At 42.1% G+C, this 15,900-nt stretch overlaps 1 protein-coding gene across 1 annotated transcript in view; it reads left to right on the top strand.

Moving 5' to 3' along the window:
* The first annotated feature begins 784 nt into the window (after positions 1-784).
* Positions 785-15,900, top strand: part of podxl (podocalyxin-like) — a 155,861-nt gene continuing 140,745 nt past the window's right edge. The window contains exon 1 of the mRNA XM_048554169.2: positions 785-1,073. Within this exon, the coding sequence (XP_048410126.1) occupies positions 1,037-1,073 (37 nt within the window). The 5' untranslated portion in view covers positions 785-1,036. The remainder of the gene's footprint in view (positions 1,074-15,900) is intronic.

Below are 15,900 nucleotides of genomic sequence, written 5' to 3'. Positions count from 1 at the left end.
GGTTGTCAGGTGCACTGAAAGGTATGGAGAATGGAGGGTGAAAAGGGGGTGGGAAGTCACAATAGTAGCAGCAGGGCAGGGGCACAAGGAAGGGCAGGAGCTGCTTTTTAAGGGTGGGGAATACAATAGGGTGACTGCAAGTGTTCCAGAAAAAAAGAACAATCAGGCGAATGGAACAGGAGGTGGTTTTAAGGCTAAAGCAGGAATCTCAATAAGGGTGGGATCAAGAGGAGGCGTGACAATATGGAATAAGATAGCGAAAGGATCAACAGTCACAGTGGGAGACTGTGAAAGGGACTGTTATCCCCTAAGTCTGTCTTCTCAACATTAACCCTGTCAAGCTCCTTCGGCATCTTACATGTTTTAATACGGTTACTCCTCACTTTTCTACACAATTGGGGAGCAAACTTACTCTAGGCAAGTCAACCTCTTCATTCCAGGAATCAACTGAGTGAATCTCATTTGTTTTTTAGCAAGGTATTATGTGAATAAAAACGAATATTTTTGCAAAATAAAAACTTGCTAATAAAGTATTGTATCTTGCACTTAGGATAGACAGAACACAAACTTCCAAAGGAAACAATTTATACTGTCCCTGAATAGGGTGTTGGTTTGTTAGCAAGTTATTAACACTGGCCGCATTAAGAAAAATGTTCTTCCTCACAAGCTCCTATATCTCCCTACAGGCAGAAAGGTGGCCGAGCCTTTGGCAGTGCCTGTCCCTTTAAGGGGGGAGTGACGGCTGGGATTTTCGCTCTGCCTGGGATGTTTCAACGGAACTGGCGCTTTTGTCATTTCAGTTGCTGAGGTGCTGAAGCATCAGTGTTATCAGTGAGGCAGACTTCAGGGGTGGAAATTTTACACACACATAGACACGGGAGAGAGAGAGAACGCAAAAACCGGATTCGTCAGGGAGCAAGCCTGCAACAAGCAAAATACAAAGCCCCAGTGAAGTTTTAACTCGTGTGAAGAGTTGCAGATCACAACAGCTCAACAAAAACGAACCCAAACCAAGTCCGTCACTGAGATTGAGGCGATGAAGATGAGGCTGTTGCTTGTGGTTTGTTTGCTCGGTAAGTCTATCACTTTATTTTATGTGAGGTTTTTTTTTGTAAAACGATTGTTTGGGCCAGGAGTGCATTGTTAACGTTTTCTTGAGTGGAGAACTTGTGATGGTGTAAGCCTGCCCCAGAACTATACTCCCGTGACGCTTTCAGACTGCGGTTACAATTTCTTCAGATACGTAAACGTACTGACCTTTCAAAGACATTTACGATGGCTTTACACACAACGAGCAGAGGAATTCCTAGCGCCAGCAGACTTTTTTTAAAATGTTGCGTTGATTTCGTTTGCTATATATTGTATTCTCTCAGTAAATTACTATTTATGTACACCACTGGAAGGCTTCCCTCATCAAATAATAGTTTGCTGTAACCCTGACGTTTTGCAGTGTGACTGAAAATTTCACTTGTGAGCATGTGAATAAATTCTAAGTCTCAGTCTGAGTGGGTTCGGCCTGTATTGGTCTCCTATTGTTCACCGTTATCCTAATGCCTTCTCCTAAACCACCTGCAGAATGTTTAAGGGATGGTTGGGGAGTCTTGGTAAATGCAGCACAGTTGCTAAGAGCTGTGCCCACACTGTTGGGTTGCCTGTGAAATTGTTAAACAGTTATGCCAACTAACACCGCGTGTTCTCGATCAGCCCTTACCCTTGGCAGAGCTTTGGAGGGACAATGCCAGCTGCACATGCGCTGTCTCTGTTGAGTGGCTCAATTCACATTTATTTATATAAGGTCCCAACTGTCAACGCCACAAGGGTTGCCTACGCTTGAGAACGGGGTATTGATGGGTATTTCATCATATAACTTTTCCAGATGCCAAATGCCCCACCTGGTCAAATAGCCTACCATCTTCAGTGTTAGCTAAAAGCAATAAAGATTGGAGAAACCCAGCAGGTCAGGCAGCATGCGTGGAGAGAGAAACTGATAATGTTTCGAGTCTAGGGTATAACTTCTTTGTATGAAAGAGAGTCATATTGGACTCAAAATTTTGACTATGCTTCTCTCTCGAAAGATGATGCCAGATCTGCTGAGTTTCTCCAACATTTCCTGCTTTTATTTTAGGTTTCCAGCGTCTGTGGTATCTTGATTTTATTTAACTGTCTTCAGTTTTTTTTTAAATTTACTCATTCATGGGATGAGGGCATCAGTGGCCAGGCAGCATTTGTTCCCCATCCCTAATTGCCTAGAGGGCAACCACATTGCTGTGGATCTGGTGTCACATGTAGGCCAGACCAGACCAGGTAAGAATGGCAATTTCCTTCACTAAAGAGCATTACTGAACCAGATGAATTTTTCTGATAATTGACGGTGGTCACCATTACATTCTTAATTCCAGATCATTTATTAAAATTGAATTCAAATTTCACTATCTACCATGGCAGAATTCAAACCCAGGCCCTCAGAACATTACTTGAGCCTCTGGACTAATAGTCTAGCGATAGTACCACAAGGCCATCGCCTTCCCATTTGCAACTTAGACAGACTGAGTAGCCTACCACTGTTTGTTCTGATATGGGAGAAGGCTGAAGAATGACCTAATAGAGATGTTTGACAGGGTAACAAGGTGTAGAGCTGGATGAACACAGAACATTTTCTGAAGAGGGGTCTAGGCCCGAAACGTCGGCCTTCCTGCTTCTCTGATGCTGCTTGGCCTGCTGTGTTCATCCAGCTGGACACCTTATTATCTCAGATTCTCCAGCATCTGCAGTTCCTACTACGTTTGACAGGGCAGTTTTCTTTTTCAAATTTTCATGCAATGTGAGCTGAAGGATGGCACACAGATATTCAGACGAGGTACAGGAGTATGTCGTTCAGTGTCTTGACCCAGTTCCACCATTCAGTAAGTCCATGGCTGAGCTAATTGATATCTCAAATCCGTGTTTCCCACTTACCCTTGCTTACCACTCACTTTCTTGCTTAAGAAGAATTTATTTATCTCTGCCTTAAAAATATTGAACGACTCTGCTTCCACCCTTCAGAAAGAGTTCCAAAGAGGCTTAATCATCGGAGCATTTATTATGCTCCCTAATTGTCCTTGAACTGAATGGCTTTCTGAGTGATGTCAGAGGCTGTGTTAACTCCACTCTCCCAAACCATTGAAGTGTGGAAGCAGGCCATTTGGCCCATGCCTATCCTTCAAAGGTCATCCAAGCCAGATCCACCCCTTCCCTATATCCCTTCATGTCCCCTGGCTAACCCACACATCCCTGGATGATTTAAGCGTGGCCAATCCACCTAATCTGCACATCTCTGGGCCGCGGAGGAAACTGGAGCACCCGGACGGCATGCATTGCAGAGTATGCATATTCCACGTAGACAGCCACCCGAGGCTGGAATTGAACCCAGGCCCCTGGTGCTGTGAGGCAGCTGCACTGACCACTGAGCCACTGGAACTCACTGCTAAAAGGATGGTAGAGGCGGGTACCCTCAACATTGAAGAAGCTTTTAGATGTGCACCACAGATTAAGGGCAAGATGCTCAATGCTGAAAAATGGTACTAGAGTCGACAGGTGCTTAATGACCGGTGCAGACATGTTGGGCCCTTTTTCTGTGCTGTAAAAACTCTATGACTTTGCTCATTTTTCTCCAGCAGTTTATGTTTAAGATTTCTAGCATTTGCAGCATGTTTGCTTTCATTTGAGGCTTTAATTTTGAAGATTGGTGTATTGTGATGGCTGTAATTATAAATTGGAAGACTCTGTATTAAAAAAAATCCTTCTTGCAAAGCCAAATAACTGAATAGATCGAGTGAATTTAATCCCTATTCTGGTGATCGTGGAATCACTGTAATCAGTGCTGGAATTGTGCATACTTCATCCAGACACATTCCCTCTCCCAGTCACTGATATGATGTTTTCTCGATGCTCCCTGCAAGGTTTCTCTTAATTTAAAACTGGTTCTAGAGGTTTATTTTAAATATGTTGTCTTTTACATCTTGTACAAGTGAGAATTCTTGGAGGCCACAATACTTAGAACGAGCCCCCTTTTGAAAATTCTTTCCCTGATATTTTAATGAGAGTTTTAACCAACTTAAAGTAAAATAAAGTCATCAGAACCCTCACCCCATCCCCCTCTCTGATGAAGGGTCTAGGCCCGAAACGTCAGCTTTTGTGCTCCTGAGATGCTGCTTGGCCTGCTGTGTTCATCCAGCCTCGCATTTTATTATCTTGGATTCTCCAGCATCTGCAGTTCCCATTATCTCTCATCAGAATAAGTGTTCAGTCTGTAAACTTTTTGGACTATAACCTGGTGTTGTGTGACTTCTGATTTTTGTCCAACCCAGTCCAACACCAGCACCTCCACATCATGAATGTAAATAGGCTTGTTGCTAACATCACAGTCTTTGTCGTGTTACTAATGCATTGCTAACAAGTTAAGATTGCTGACAGTAAGGATGATAGGCCAGAATTGAATTATGCTAATGGGTCTAAATACTCCCATGTAAAAGGTTATAATATTTAAGATTGCTGTCTTTCACCCCAGTCTTGCACCATTTTTCTAAAATGGATTTAGAATCAGTCCAATTTTTGGACTCAAAAGACATTGCACTCTGTACATCTAATGACAAGCTGAAGAAAAGCTTCGTTTCACTGCAGTCTTCTTTCAGTTAATTCACTCTCAATGACTGCAGCATGGTGGTCAGAAGTAAATGCATAGCCTTTACTCCTTGCTGGATTGTGGGCTTTGCAAGCTTTCAAATGGTTGTAAACACCTCCTGAGGATTTTCACTCAAGCACAAACAGTATCTTTAGAGGAATGTGCCAGAAAGCTACCAGCTCAATAACAGCCTTTCAACAAAACTTGGGTCATCCCTAGGCATGATCTATATAATGTTGTGCAAACAAGGTTGTGATTACACTGAAGGGGGGTTGCAGAGGAGATTCAGCAGGATGGAGCAGTTTACCTAAGAAGAGAGGCTGGATAAGCTCAGGTTGTTTTCTTGGAGCAGAGAAGCCTGAGAGAGCACTTAATTGAGGGGCATGGACAGGATGGATTGAAAGCAGCTGTTCCCCTTAATTGAAGTGTCAATAACAGGGGGGGGCATGTTTTTTAAGGTGAAAGGCTTAGCGGGGGGAAAAATGTTTTCAGCCAGAGGGTGGTGGACACCTGGAACGCATTGCCTGGGAGGGCAGTTGAGTTGGGAAATATTAGAGCCTTGTAAAAATTACTTATCTGAGCACATGAAATATTGTATCATTCAAGGTTATGGACCAAGCACTGGAAAGTGGGACCAGTGTAGATTTAGAGTTGTGGTCTGTCAGTGCACACTCAATGGGCCAAATGGCCTGTACTATATTGTATGATTCTATGATAAGCGACTCCATGTGGCCTCAAAGCATTAAAAACTATCACCTGTTCCGGGATTCTTTCCACGCACCCTCTAAAATTTTGCTGTTTAAAATAAAATCTGCTTTCTATTCACAATTAGATTCAAAAACTGTAACAATGGCATACAACTCGAAAGTATCAGCCCCACCTACTATAGGTCCAAACTAAAATAACAATCACTTAATTCCTTCAGTACCGCAGACTATGATAGTGGATTTTTTCAATTTGTTCACGATTTGATTTCAAACGGTGTCAGTAAGCTGTGATAAGCAAGTCGTCTCCGATCATAAGCATTCCCAGTCAGTGTATTGGTAAATCTGGTCTGCAGTCAATGGTATTTCATTTGGAGTATCATCCCACAACAAGGGATGACATTCTTTGGTTCAGCTACGCCCGCAGAAACCCATCCCAATCCTCAGGAACAAACCGTGGAGATATCCATTCGTGGAAGAGAAGCACGTGCAAAGATAGGAGGTCCTCTCAAATTTCAGGACTTCTCAAAGCATTTTGTAGCTTTATTTTCAAAAAGTGTAGGTGCATGACGTTTGAGCAGAGCATGATACTACAAACACCAATAAGGTGATTATCCTGATCGCCATCATTCCTTGGTTCCAGTAGATGAATAAATGTTGGCCAAGACACTGAGAGAATCACTCCCCCACCTCCTTCAAGTGTCACACAGATCCTTTGTACATCAGCCAAGAGGATAGACACAATATGTCGAGGGCAATACCTCTAGCTATGGTGTAGTCCCTCATCTCATGCTTCAGGGCAATGCTAAGATTACAGGGACAAGTCTGTGGAGTGGTCTTCAACCCATTACCCATTGTATCAGAAACAAGAATGTTTCCACTGAGCACATTAGAGCTTGTTTTCTTGTGATGGTATGACACAAGGCTTTGGAAACATCCCAATTACGTAAGACTAGAGATTAGCAGTTTAATTATATAGAGTTAAGTTAGAAAAAGGGTTAAGGAAAATGAGGTAAAGAAGCTGTTGCATTGAGTAACAAGGAGAAAAGTTATTAAACTACTAGGATCAAGAAAACGTCAAAAAAATTCAACAGGATTGAATTCAGGGATTCGGTCAGGGACATACTACACAACAGGTGACTAAGACTTGATAGTTGAATAGAGATTAGAGTAAAGCAGATTGCAGATAGCCCCCAGCATGGTTCAGCAAGTTTTAGTAAAATGGGGAAAAATACTGGTAGAAAGGCCTTGGCATCAAAATCTTGTTTTGAAGATCTATCTGTCGTCAGATATATCCTACCCCAGGACATAACTAGCAGGAAATGTTTTGATCCACAATATCCTCTCTTCAGAACTTTTTTAGCAAGGCCATATAAGATATGTTTACAACCTTGCTACCAATAACAAGTAGAGGAAATCTTCTTTCCTCCAGCACCCCTCCTACACCGGTTCTTCCCCTGCACCCCATCCCACAAATGGACTTCAAAGCATTATTGTGATCATAGGAAATTCTTGGCTTTGCCATGTATAGGTGCTGCCATCTAACATCATCTAAAGATATATTTGGATTTACTAGTTGCCAAGTCTCCATCGGTGAAGAATGTATTTAGCCACAATCATCATTCAACGTAAAATAAACCTCAGAACTGGAAATCTGAAACAAAAGTCAGAAATTGCTGCAGAAGCTCAAGAAGTCTGTCAGTGACTGTGGAGAGGAAGCAGAGCCAATGCTTTTGGTCTGGTGATGCTTTATCAGATGAAGACCTTGGCATCAAATCTTCATCTGATTTGACTGTTTATTCGAAGAGGAGTCTCTGGATCTGAAATGTTGACTGTGCTTATTCTCTACAGATGCTGCCAGACCTGCTGAGTTTCCTCAATAATTTCTATGTTTGTATCATCATTTGACATTTTGATTTGTATAAGGCAATTGAGTCCATCAGAGAATTTCATCAAAGCAGCAAAGGTATGATTATAGATCTGTCTTTGTGTCCATCTTCAGTTGAACCTTGGGTCACGAACTATAACATTGGATTATTTTTGGACATGTTGAATATTTATTTCAAACATATGCATTTAAGAAGAATTCTATTGCCATTCAAATGGTTATGGATGTAAATCCAGTGGCCAGCTGAAAAGATATCACGGAATGTCTCACCTGATGGGTGCCAGGGAACCTTAAAAAGGATGGCCATAAAAGGGAGAAAATGAATTACAGACTGATCTGTGTTCTTGGACTGTGAACGTGGTAGGAGAAAAGACAGTGGTCTGGACCAAAGGCCTGTTTTGAGAGAGTTTTCAAGATTAAAGAAAAATGGGACAGTTCATCCCCAACCCGTGTGTGCACGTGGAAGAAGGTATATTGTTGAACTGCGATACTCGTGTGGCCGTGGATTGAGATCCTCATGCACTGGCTGTGGTTTGAGTACTGGTGTGCTGTGAAGTCATCGTCAAAGAGCCACCCATTAATGCAGGTAAAGGTCTGTTGTTCAGAGTGCTGGAAGCCAATCACAAGGAAGCAAGATAACAGAAGGAGTTTCTTGTGTCTTTGGCTGCTAGGCGATCACTGGCAAAAGGGGAAAAGGATTTCAAATAACCTGAAAAGCCAAGGGTCCTGAAATCAACTGTTCAATTATTAGTATTCCAACGTCTACTCCTTTCACCTTCTTATCTCTCTTTTGGGGCTCAATTCTCTTTCTAATCTACATGTTTGCATTGTGTTAATAATTCTTTTCTGCATTTAATTTTTTCTTGAACTCGAAAGTTTAGTTAAGTTGGTTCTGTTTTAAAGTATAAATTTACTTCAGTTTGTGACAGGTGTCCCATTTATAAGGAAGGGAATCCTTTTGTAAATTTGTTGAAGTTGACCGAGGTGGGGGGAAAAAGTGACTGAAAAGTAGGAGATAGCTCATGCCTCCTTATGCAAGAGTTTGTCATTTTAGGGTTTCCCATCTGAAATATTGCTAACTTATTAGCACAACTTACTGCCTGAGCAACCTTGAGTTCAAACCCAGGCTAATTCACATGGGCACTTTTAACCCACTGGCACTTCCATTCACTAGCATATCTTAGAGTCATCAAATTAAAAATGATTCCTCCCCATGTTGTCGAGTAGACAGCTTTAAATCCTCAAAAAAAATTAATAAAATCTCCTCCAGAGCCAGCCATGTGTAGGCCTCTTCAAACAAAAACACAACTCCATTTAGTAAAAAAAAACTGCCCTCTAAGAATCCAAAATAATCTCTCTATCAATGTTGAGAAAAAATACTCTGCTACTACTTTAAGTGAGAGAGGAAAAGAAATTGAGCCATCAATGTGTAGGTCTTTCGAAAGTTCCATAAGGACAACTCCATTTTAAAAAAAAAACACTTTTTTGACTATTAGCAATCCAGAAAGAATCAAAATTAAAAATATGAACGACGTAAATGTAATAACTATAATAAAGTTCAAAGTAAGCCTGCAATCTCAGGAACAGCTGTGATATCCACGTTACACTCAATTCACCATTTTCTTTTTCTGGTCATAACATTTGGCTCAAGGGTCACACACCTGTGTCTCAGTCAGAATTGTGTGTGTTCAAGCTGCACTCGGTGTCTTGATCAATTAATCTAGGCTAGTTGGTCATGACAGGACTGAGCAAGTGTAAGATCCTGGACACTTTACATAACTTGCCTGTTCTTATTCAAAATCTTCATGCGATCCTTTTGCATCCAAGCGAGAAGGCAGAAACAGTTTCGGATTAACCTCTTGACGAAGACACTGCACCTCTGCCATTTCCTCAGTACTGCTCTCAGATGTGAGCCTGGGTTTCTTGTTCAGGTCACTGGAATGGCACCTTGACTGTCAACATCTGAATTGACAGTGCTAGCGCTGATTTAGTGCTTAGCGGATAATTGATCAAACATTTTTACTCATTCAGCTGTCCTTAACACGTCCTTTTAGCCTCTTCTTTTACAAAGATGGCCCAGACATTGGTAAAAGAGGTTTCAATCCATTAGTCATGATATATATCACCAAGTAACAAGGCTCACAACCTTTGAGCCTGATTTGTGAGTTAATTCTTCAAGAATTGAATAACCCTGCTTGAAGATTTCCAACTCCAAATTTGGACCTTCCTCGTCTTTCATTTTTATCTCATCCCCTCCTTCTCTCCCATCCACTTCAGCCTTGGTCATGCTTTCCATCTTGGTCATACGCCAAGCCCCCTCAGTTTGAAAATAAGGTAACTAGAATAGCACAAAGTGTTCAAGGTGGTGATGGGTCTGGCAACACCATTTGAAATGTGGACCTCTAGAGTCAATGGCTGAAGATACATCTATCTTCCTTGACTGATGTGGCCTGTCCTTGATTCCAGCTACATTTGTACATCCTAGCTGTGTGCTATATCGCCCACTCCAACCTCACCCCCACACCTTCTCCAAAAAAGATTAGTTTCCAAGTTTACCATTTTAACTTTGGTCAGTTTTGGTCCACATTGGATATGCATCATTTTGCTGAAAGTTATTTGGTTGATAAACACAAGGACATTCAATTAGCACTAGGGTTATAAAAGTTGTGTGTCTGCCCAAAAAATGGGTAACCGCTTGACTTGCCTCATAAGGCAGTTTGTCAAAATACTTTCGGAAATGTGAGGTTGAGTTTGTGTCAACGCTGTGACCCCATCCATCGACTGGAAAGTCAGAGACAAACTCACCATTGCCAAGGTGCCTATCCCTCCTGGTGCATGACATTGCCTCTGTGAAAATAGCCTGGAGACAGGAACGAGCTGGGAATCATAAAGGAGCCGCTTTAAGTTCTGGATTGCCTTTGATCTCACCCCCAGAGAACACTGCAAATCCAACCCTTGGTGTCTGAGAATATAGAAGGGAAAACTAGTTGTGGCAGCACATGCTATTCGCCTGATCTGTTGATGCTTGCTAATTCACATGCCATGCCATGCGTTATACCTGATGAATTTCTCAGTACTTAAATGTTCAGCGTAAATAATCCTATAGTGACAGCAAGAACATATTCAAATTTCTCTTTCTTTTGGTGGTCTGCAGACTGGCACTTTTAGTATTGCTTGCTGGGCAGGTCAACTCTTTTTTTGCGATTTGTGGCAACATGTTGATTTTGAGCTAACGTGAATATTTCAATCATAAGCATTGACATTTCTTGGGACTGTATCAAGCAATTTTCATGAATCCGAGGGTTAGGTCACTGCGGGTAACCCAAAAATTTAGAGTTTGGTTGGACCTGGATGTGGATTATTCAAAAAGTAAGAAATTGCATTTGTATAACACCTTTCACAACCTAAAATTATCATCACGCCCTTTATAGCTACACTTCAAAGCATTTTGTTAGCTGTAATGTAGGAAATGTGGCAGTTGTCTAATGCACAGCAAATTTTGGTAAAGCTATATGAGTTATTTGAGAGATAAATATTGATTAGGGCACCAGCCAAAATCCTGTTCATCAAATCTTTGACACCTAATTTGTGAGTTTCAGGCAAACAGGATCTTAATGCTTCATCTGAAAGTTAAAGTGACATAGGAATGGGAGCCAGCTCTTGCCTGTTCTTCTAGTCAATGTGATTGTGAGCTAATTTTACAATGCACATTTATAGGCACAGCTCTGCCCACTGCCCTCCATATCTCCGGCAAAAATCCACCAATCTCATGTTTATTGTTCAAGATGGTGGTGGCGACGTAGGCAGTATCTGGGTTCCTGTGCCCAGGCTTGTCCTCTTCATCCGCTTTTCCTTTTTCCTTTTCTCCCTGTTCTTTTCTCAGTTTTACTTAGCTTTTGCTCAAACTTCTCTGATAGAGAGCTCTTCTTTAGGAAAGTGGCTTCGATGGCTTCTAGATGGTGGTAGCATCTTCAGAGGCAGTATGACTACAGAGTCAGCTGGCCTGTGAGGCCTGGAGTGGGACTCTCATTTCTGCGTGGAGTAGGTCCCTGCCAGCAGTATGGAGTGGGCTACGCAGCGGAGCAGGGAGCCTGGCAGTGAAATGGCATGGGCTGGTGTAGCGGAGCAGGGAGCCTGGCAGCGGCATGGCGTGGACTTGATGTAGCGGAGCAGGGAGCCTGGCAGCGGCATGGCGTGGGCTGGTGAAGCCCAGAGCGGGACTATAGCAGCAGAGAAGGAAAGCTTTGACAATTTTTTATATTATTTTAAGTTAATGTAATTGACACCTATGCATGGTGACAGTACACACTTTTCACTGTATGTTGTATTGAATACATGTGACAATAAATAAATGATTCAATTTAATATTAACAACTGATCCAACATTACCATGTGCAGAAGAGAGTTGAAAACTTCCATGAAGAAGGGATTTCAGAAATTACTGACGTAACGCATGAAACCAAGAAACACTTCTTCACACACAGACTGGTTATTTCTTTTAATTCATTCATGCGATGCGGGCATTGTTGTCTAGGCTAGTATTTATTTTCTGTACCTAATTGCCCAGGGGGCAGTTTAAGAGTCAACCACATTGCTATGGGTCTGGAGTCAATGTAGGCCAGGCCAGATAAAGTAGACAGTTACCTTCCCGAAAGGACATTGTGAACCAAATGGGTTTTTCCAACAATCGGCTTTGGATTCATGGTCATCATATTTACAAAGCACCGTTTAAAACAGCAAAGCTTCCCAAGATGTTTCAGAGGAGTGATATAACAGAAAATCTGATACTGAGCCATGTAAGGCGATGTCAGAACAGAAAACGAAATGCTCGGTTGAACAGGGTAAATTTTTATGGTGCCCACTTAAATGAGGAAAATGAGGTTGAAGGATGTTTAGAGAGGAAATTCCAGAGTTTACAACTGAAGCAGCCAAAACCATATTGCCCAATTATGGAGCACGGGGAATTGGGAATGCACAAAATGCCAGAATTGAAGGACCAAAGTGATTGTATCGGTTTGTTCAGAAAGGGGTGGCTCAGTGGTTAGCACTGCTACCTCTGGGCACCAGGGACCCAGGTTCAATTCCATCCTCTGGCAACTGTTTGTGTGGAATTGGTACATTGTCTCTGTCTCTGTGTCTGTGTGGGTTTTCTCTGTGTGCTTCAGTTTCCTCCCACAGTCCAAAGATGTACAGGTTTAGGGTGATTAGCTGTGTTAAATAGCCCATGGTGTTCAGTGATGTGCAGGCTAGATGGAGTAGCCATGGGAAATGCAGAGTTATGGGGTAGGGGCTGGGTCAGGATAGGATGCTCTTCGGACGGCTGGTGTGGACCTAATGGGCTGAATGACCTGCTTCTGCACTGTAGAGATTCCGTGAAAGGAGGCCAAAGAGAGGGATTTGGACATGGGTCAGAGCTCATTGCTGTAAGATATACACAAACAGGTCACTGCATCATTGTGGATGAGTTACAACTTGTAAGAGTTACATTTTAATGCTTGTCAATGCAACATGTAGCAGCCAGATACTGGGACCATGCCAGAGCTTTAGAATATGTCACATTTCAAATTAAAGCTAACAGTAACAACAGTCAACATTGACTGTCAGCCCTTGAATAATTGCTTCGAACCCAATTAATTCTCCCTAAATAGTTTTGATATTTTCAGTTGGTGTGTTTATTATTACAATAATCCCAATTATTTTTTTCCCTGTGAATCTGGTGGCTTAGAAAATGGGACGACAACAATTTAATTAAAAAGCGAGATGGAATGGAGGGTTCCAGAAACGTTTTATTTCTCTTACCTTTGGTCTGCAGACTGGCACTTCTTAGTATTGCTTGCTGGGCAGGTCTACTGTGTGTTTTTTTTTACAATTTGTGGCAATATTTTGATTTTTGAGCTAACGTGAATATTTCAGTCAGAAGCATTAACATTTCCTGGAATTATGTCACGCAATTGTCATGAATCCAGGGTTAGGTCACTGCAGGTAACCCAAAAATTTAGAGTTTGGTTGAAAAATTGCTTCTGACCCAATTAATTCTCCGTAAATAGTTTTGATATTTTCAGTTGGCATGTTTATTATTTCAATAATCCCAATCATTTTCCCCCTCTGAATCTGGTGGCTTGGAAAGTGGGACAACAACAATTAAATTAAAAAGGGAGATGGAATGGAGGGTTCCAGAAACATTTTAATCATTTTTTTTCAGAGATGTAACTGGAATTGGGTTGTCATTAGTGTAAACAATACATTTTTGCTTCAAGGAAACAAGCACTTTTCCTTTCTTTGGTTTATCTGGGCTATAATTCAAAATGCAATCCAAATGTAACATTTATTTTAGAAGTACTTCTTTAAATTATTAAATATGGCTATTGTAACATTTTTAGCTTTGTTCTAAGCGGACTTCCGGACTGGCAGTTTTTAGAAAGACAGGGCTCCTTATCAATATATATCTGTTCCCATCCCTTCACCCTTTCTCCAATATCAATAATCAGTCTCTATACAATGAAAGTTATATTCAGAACAATGAAATATGAATACAATGTGCTGGTCAGACCTGTGAATAAAAGCGAAATAATGTGGGTGTTGGGGATCTGAAACAAACATAGAGAATGCTGGAGAAGCTCAGGAGGATTGGCAGTATCTGAAAGGAGAGAAACTGTTAATGTTTTGACTCCAGTCTTCTGAGCTGAGAGTTTGAAGTTTCATTCAGAGTGACATCAGACTCGAAATAATAGCTGTGTTTCAGTTTCCATAGATGCTGCCAGACGCCCAGAGTTTCTCCAGCATTCTCTGTTTGTTTCGGGTCAGACTCACACCTGGAAGCCTGAGATCAGTTCTGGGCGGTGCGGCTCCCAATAAATACATTGGCCTTGGATGGAGGTCCTAATAGATTTTCCAGGTCTATCTTGGGCGCAGTTGTTTAGAGATAACTGGCACTCCTACAGATATTGTAGATCCCTATCAGGCTCCCAGATTATCCATTTTCAAGAAAACCTATCACATCTTGTGCCACTCGGGCACCTGCATGTCATAGCCCTGGGACAGTAGACGCCACACACTGACAGCTGCCACTACAGAACCAACCTGAGATTTCAGATCGCCAAGATGACCAGTGATGAGAGGAGTAAGGTTGTAGGCGAGGGGGCAGCAAGGGCAGGGATGGGTGCAGCTGTCAATAGATCTGATTATCCTTGAATGGACTGAGGAAATGGAGCCCTGGTGGGGTGGGAGAAACACTGCAGCCATATCTCATTTGGTGCCCATGTTGAATGTGGACAATCACATGCATCTTCCATCATATTGTGGAAGACACATATCTTGCTTTGGGATAACATAGAACATAGAATAATACAGCGCAGAACGGGCCCTTCGGCCCTCGATGTTGCGCCGACCTGTGAACTAATCTAAGCCCCTCCCCCCTATACTATCCCATCATTCTCCATATGCTTATCCAAGGACTGTTTAAATGCCCCTGACGTGGCTGAGTTAACTACATTGGCAGGCAGGGCGTTCCACGCTCTTACCACTCTCTGAGTAAAGTACCTGCCTCTGAAATCTGTCTTAAATCTATCACCCCTCAATTTGTAGCTATGCCCCCTTGTACAAGCTGAAGTCATCATCCTCGGAAAAAGACTCTCACTGTCCACCCTATCTAATCCTCTGATCATCTTGTATGTCTCTATTAAATCCCCTCTTAGCCTCCTTCTCTCCAATGAGAACAGACCCAAGTCCCTCAGCCTTTCTTCGTAGGGCCTGTGCTCCAGACCAGGCAATCAGGTTAACTTGGTTAATGAGATAGGCCCTTCTTCAGAAAGCCTACTAAGCCCGAAACCTCAGCTTTCCTGCTCCTCTGCTGCTTGTGTTCGTGCAGCTCTGCACCTTATTGATTTGGTTAATCCTTAGTTAATCATCCCCATCCTGAAGCAAACGTTCAGTTTTCAAGGGCCCAGATGCTATTCCAACTGGGATCAGTGATTCAGACAGCAGCCACTGAGTCTAGGACCTCCAGCTGCATGTGTTTGTTTGTGAATGTAACAGCACTATGAAAGTGCTGTATTTTATTCCACTGCTCATTCTTAGAAGGTAGCATTTGCAAGTTTACATACGCAGCTATAGTAAAAGTTGGTAAAGAAAAATAATCACTCATTTTCACCTGCTAAAAAGGTGTCTGCATGGTTTCAGAGACAGGTGGTTAAATATTCATCATTGCTACATAAGTCATGTCGACTGTAGAAAATAGGTGCAGGAGTAGGTCATTCAGCCCTTCAAGCCTGCCCCACTATCCAGTGTGATCATTGTGAATGTGCAATCTCGGTATCCTATTCCCATCCTCTCTCCATGCACCTTGATCGCTATAGCTGCGGGGTCCCGTGCATCTTCCCCTTGAATATATCTAATGACCTGGTCCCAACAGCTTTCTGTGGGAGAGAATTCCGCAGGTTCAAAACTCTGAGTGAAGAAGTTCTTCCTCATCATAGCCCTGAATGGCTTACACCTTCTTCTTAGACTATGATCTAAGAATTAGATCTATGACTTTTGGAGCTTCCCCAAAATCAGGAACATTCTTCCTGCATCTAGCCTGTCCATTCCAATAAGGATTTTTTACGTTCCTATGAGATTTCCTCCTCATTCTTCTAAGTTCCAGCGAGTAC

Source organism: Stegostoma tigrinum, chromosome 25 (genome assembly GCF_030684315.1).
Source record: "Stegostoma tigrinum isolate sSteTig4 chromosome 25, sSteTig4.hap1, whole genome shotgun sequence".
Lineage (NCBI taxonomy): Eukaryota > Metazoa > Chordata > Chondrichthyes > Orectolobiformes > Stegostomatidae > Stegostoma > Stegostoma tigrinum.
Note: the sequence above shows the minus strand (reverse complement) of the source record. Positions and strands in the feature narration are given on the sequence as shown.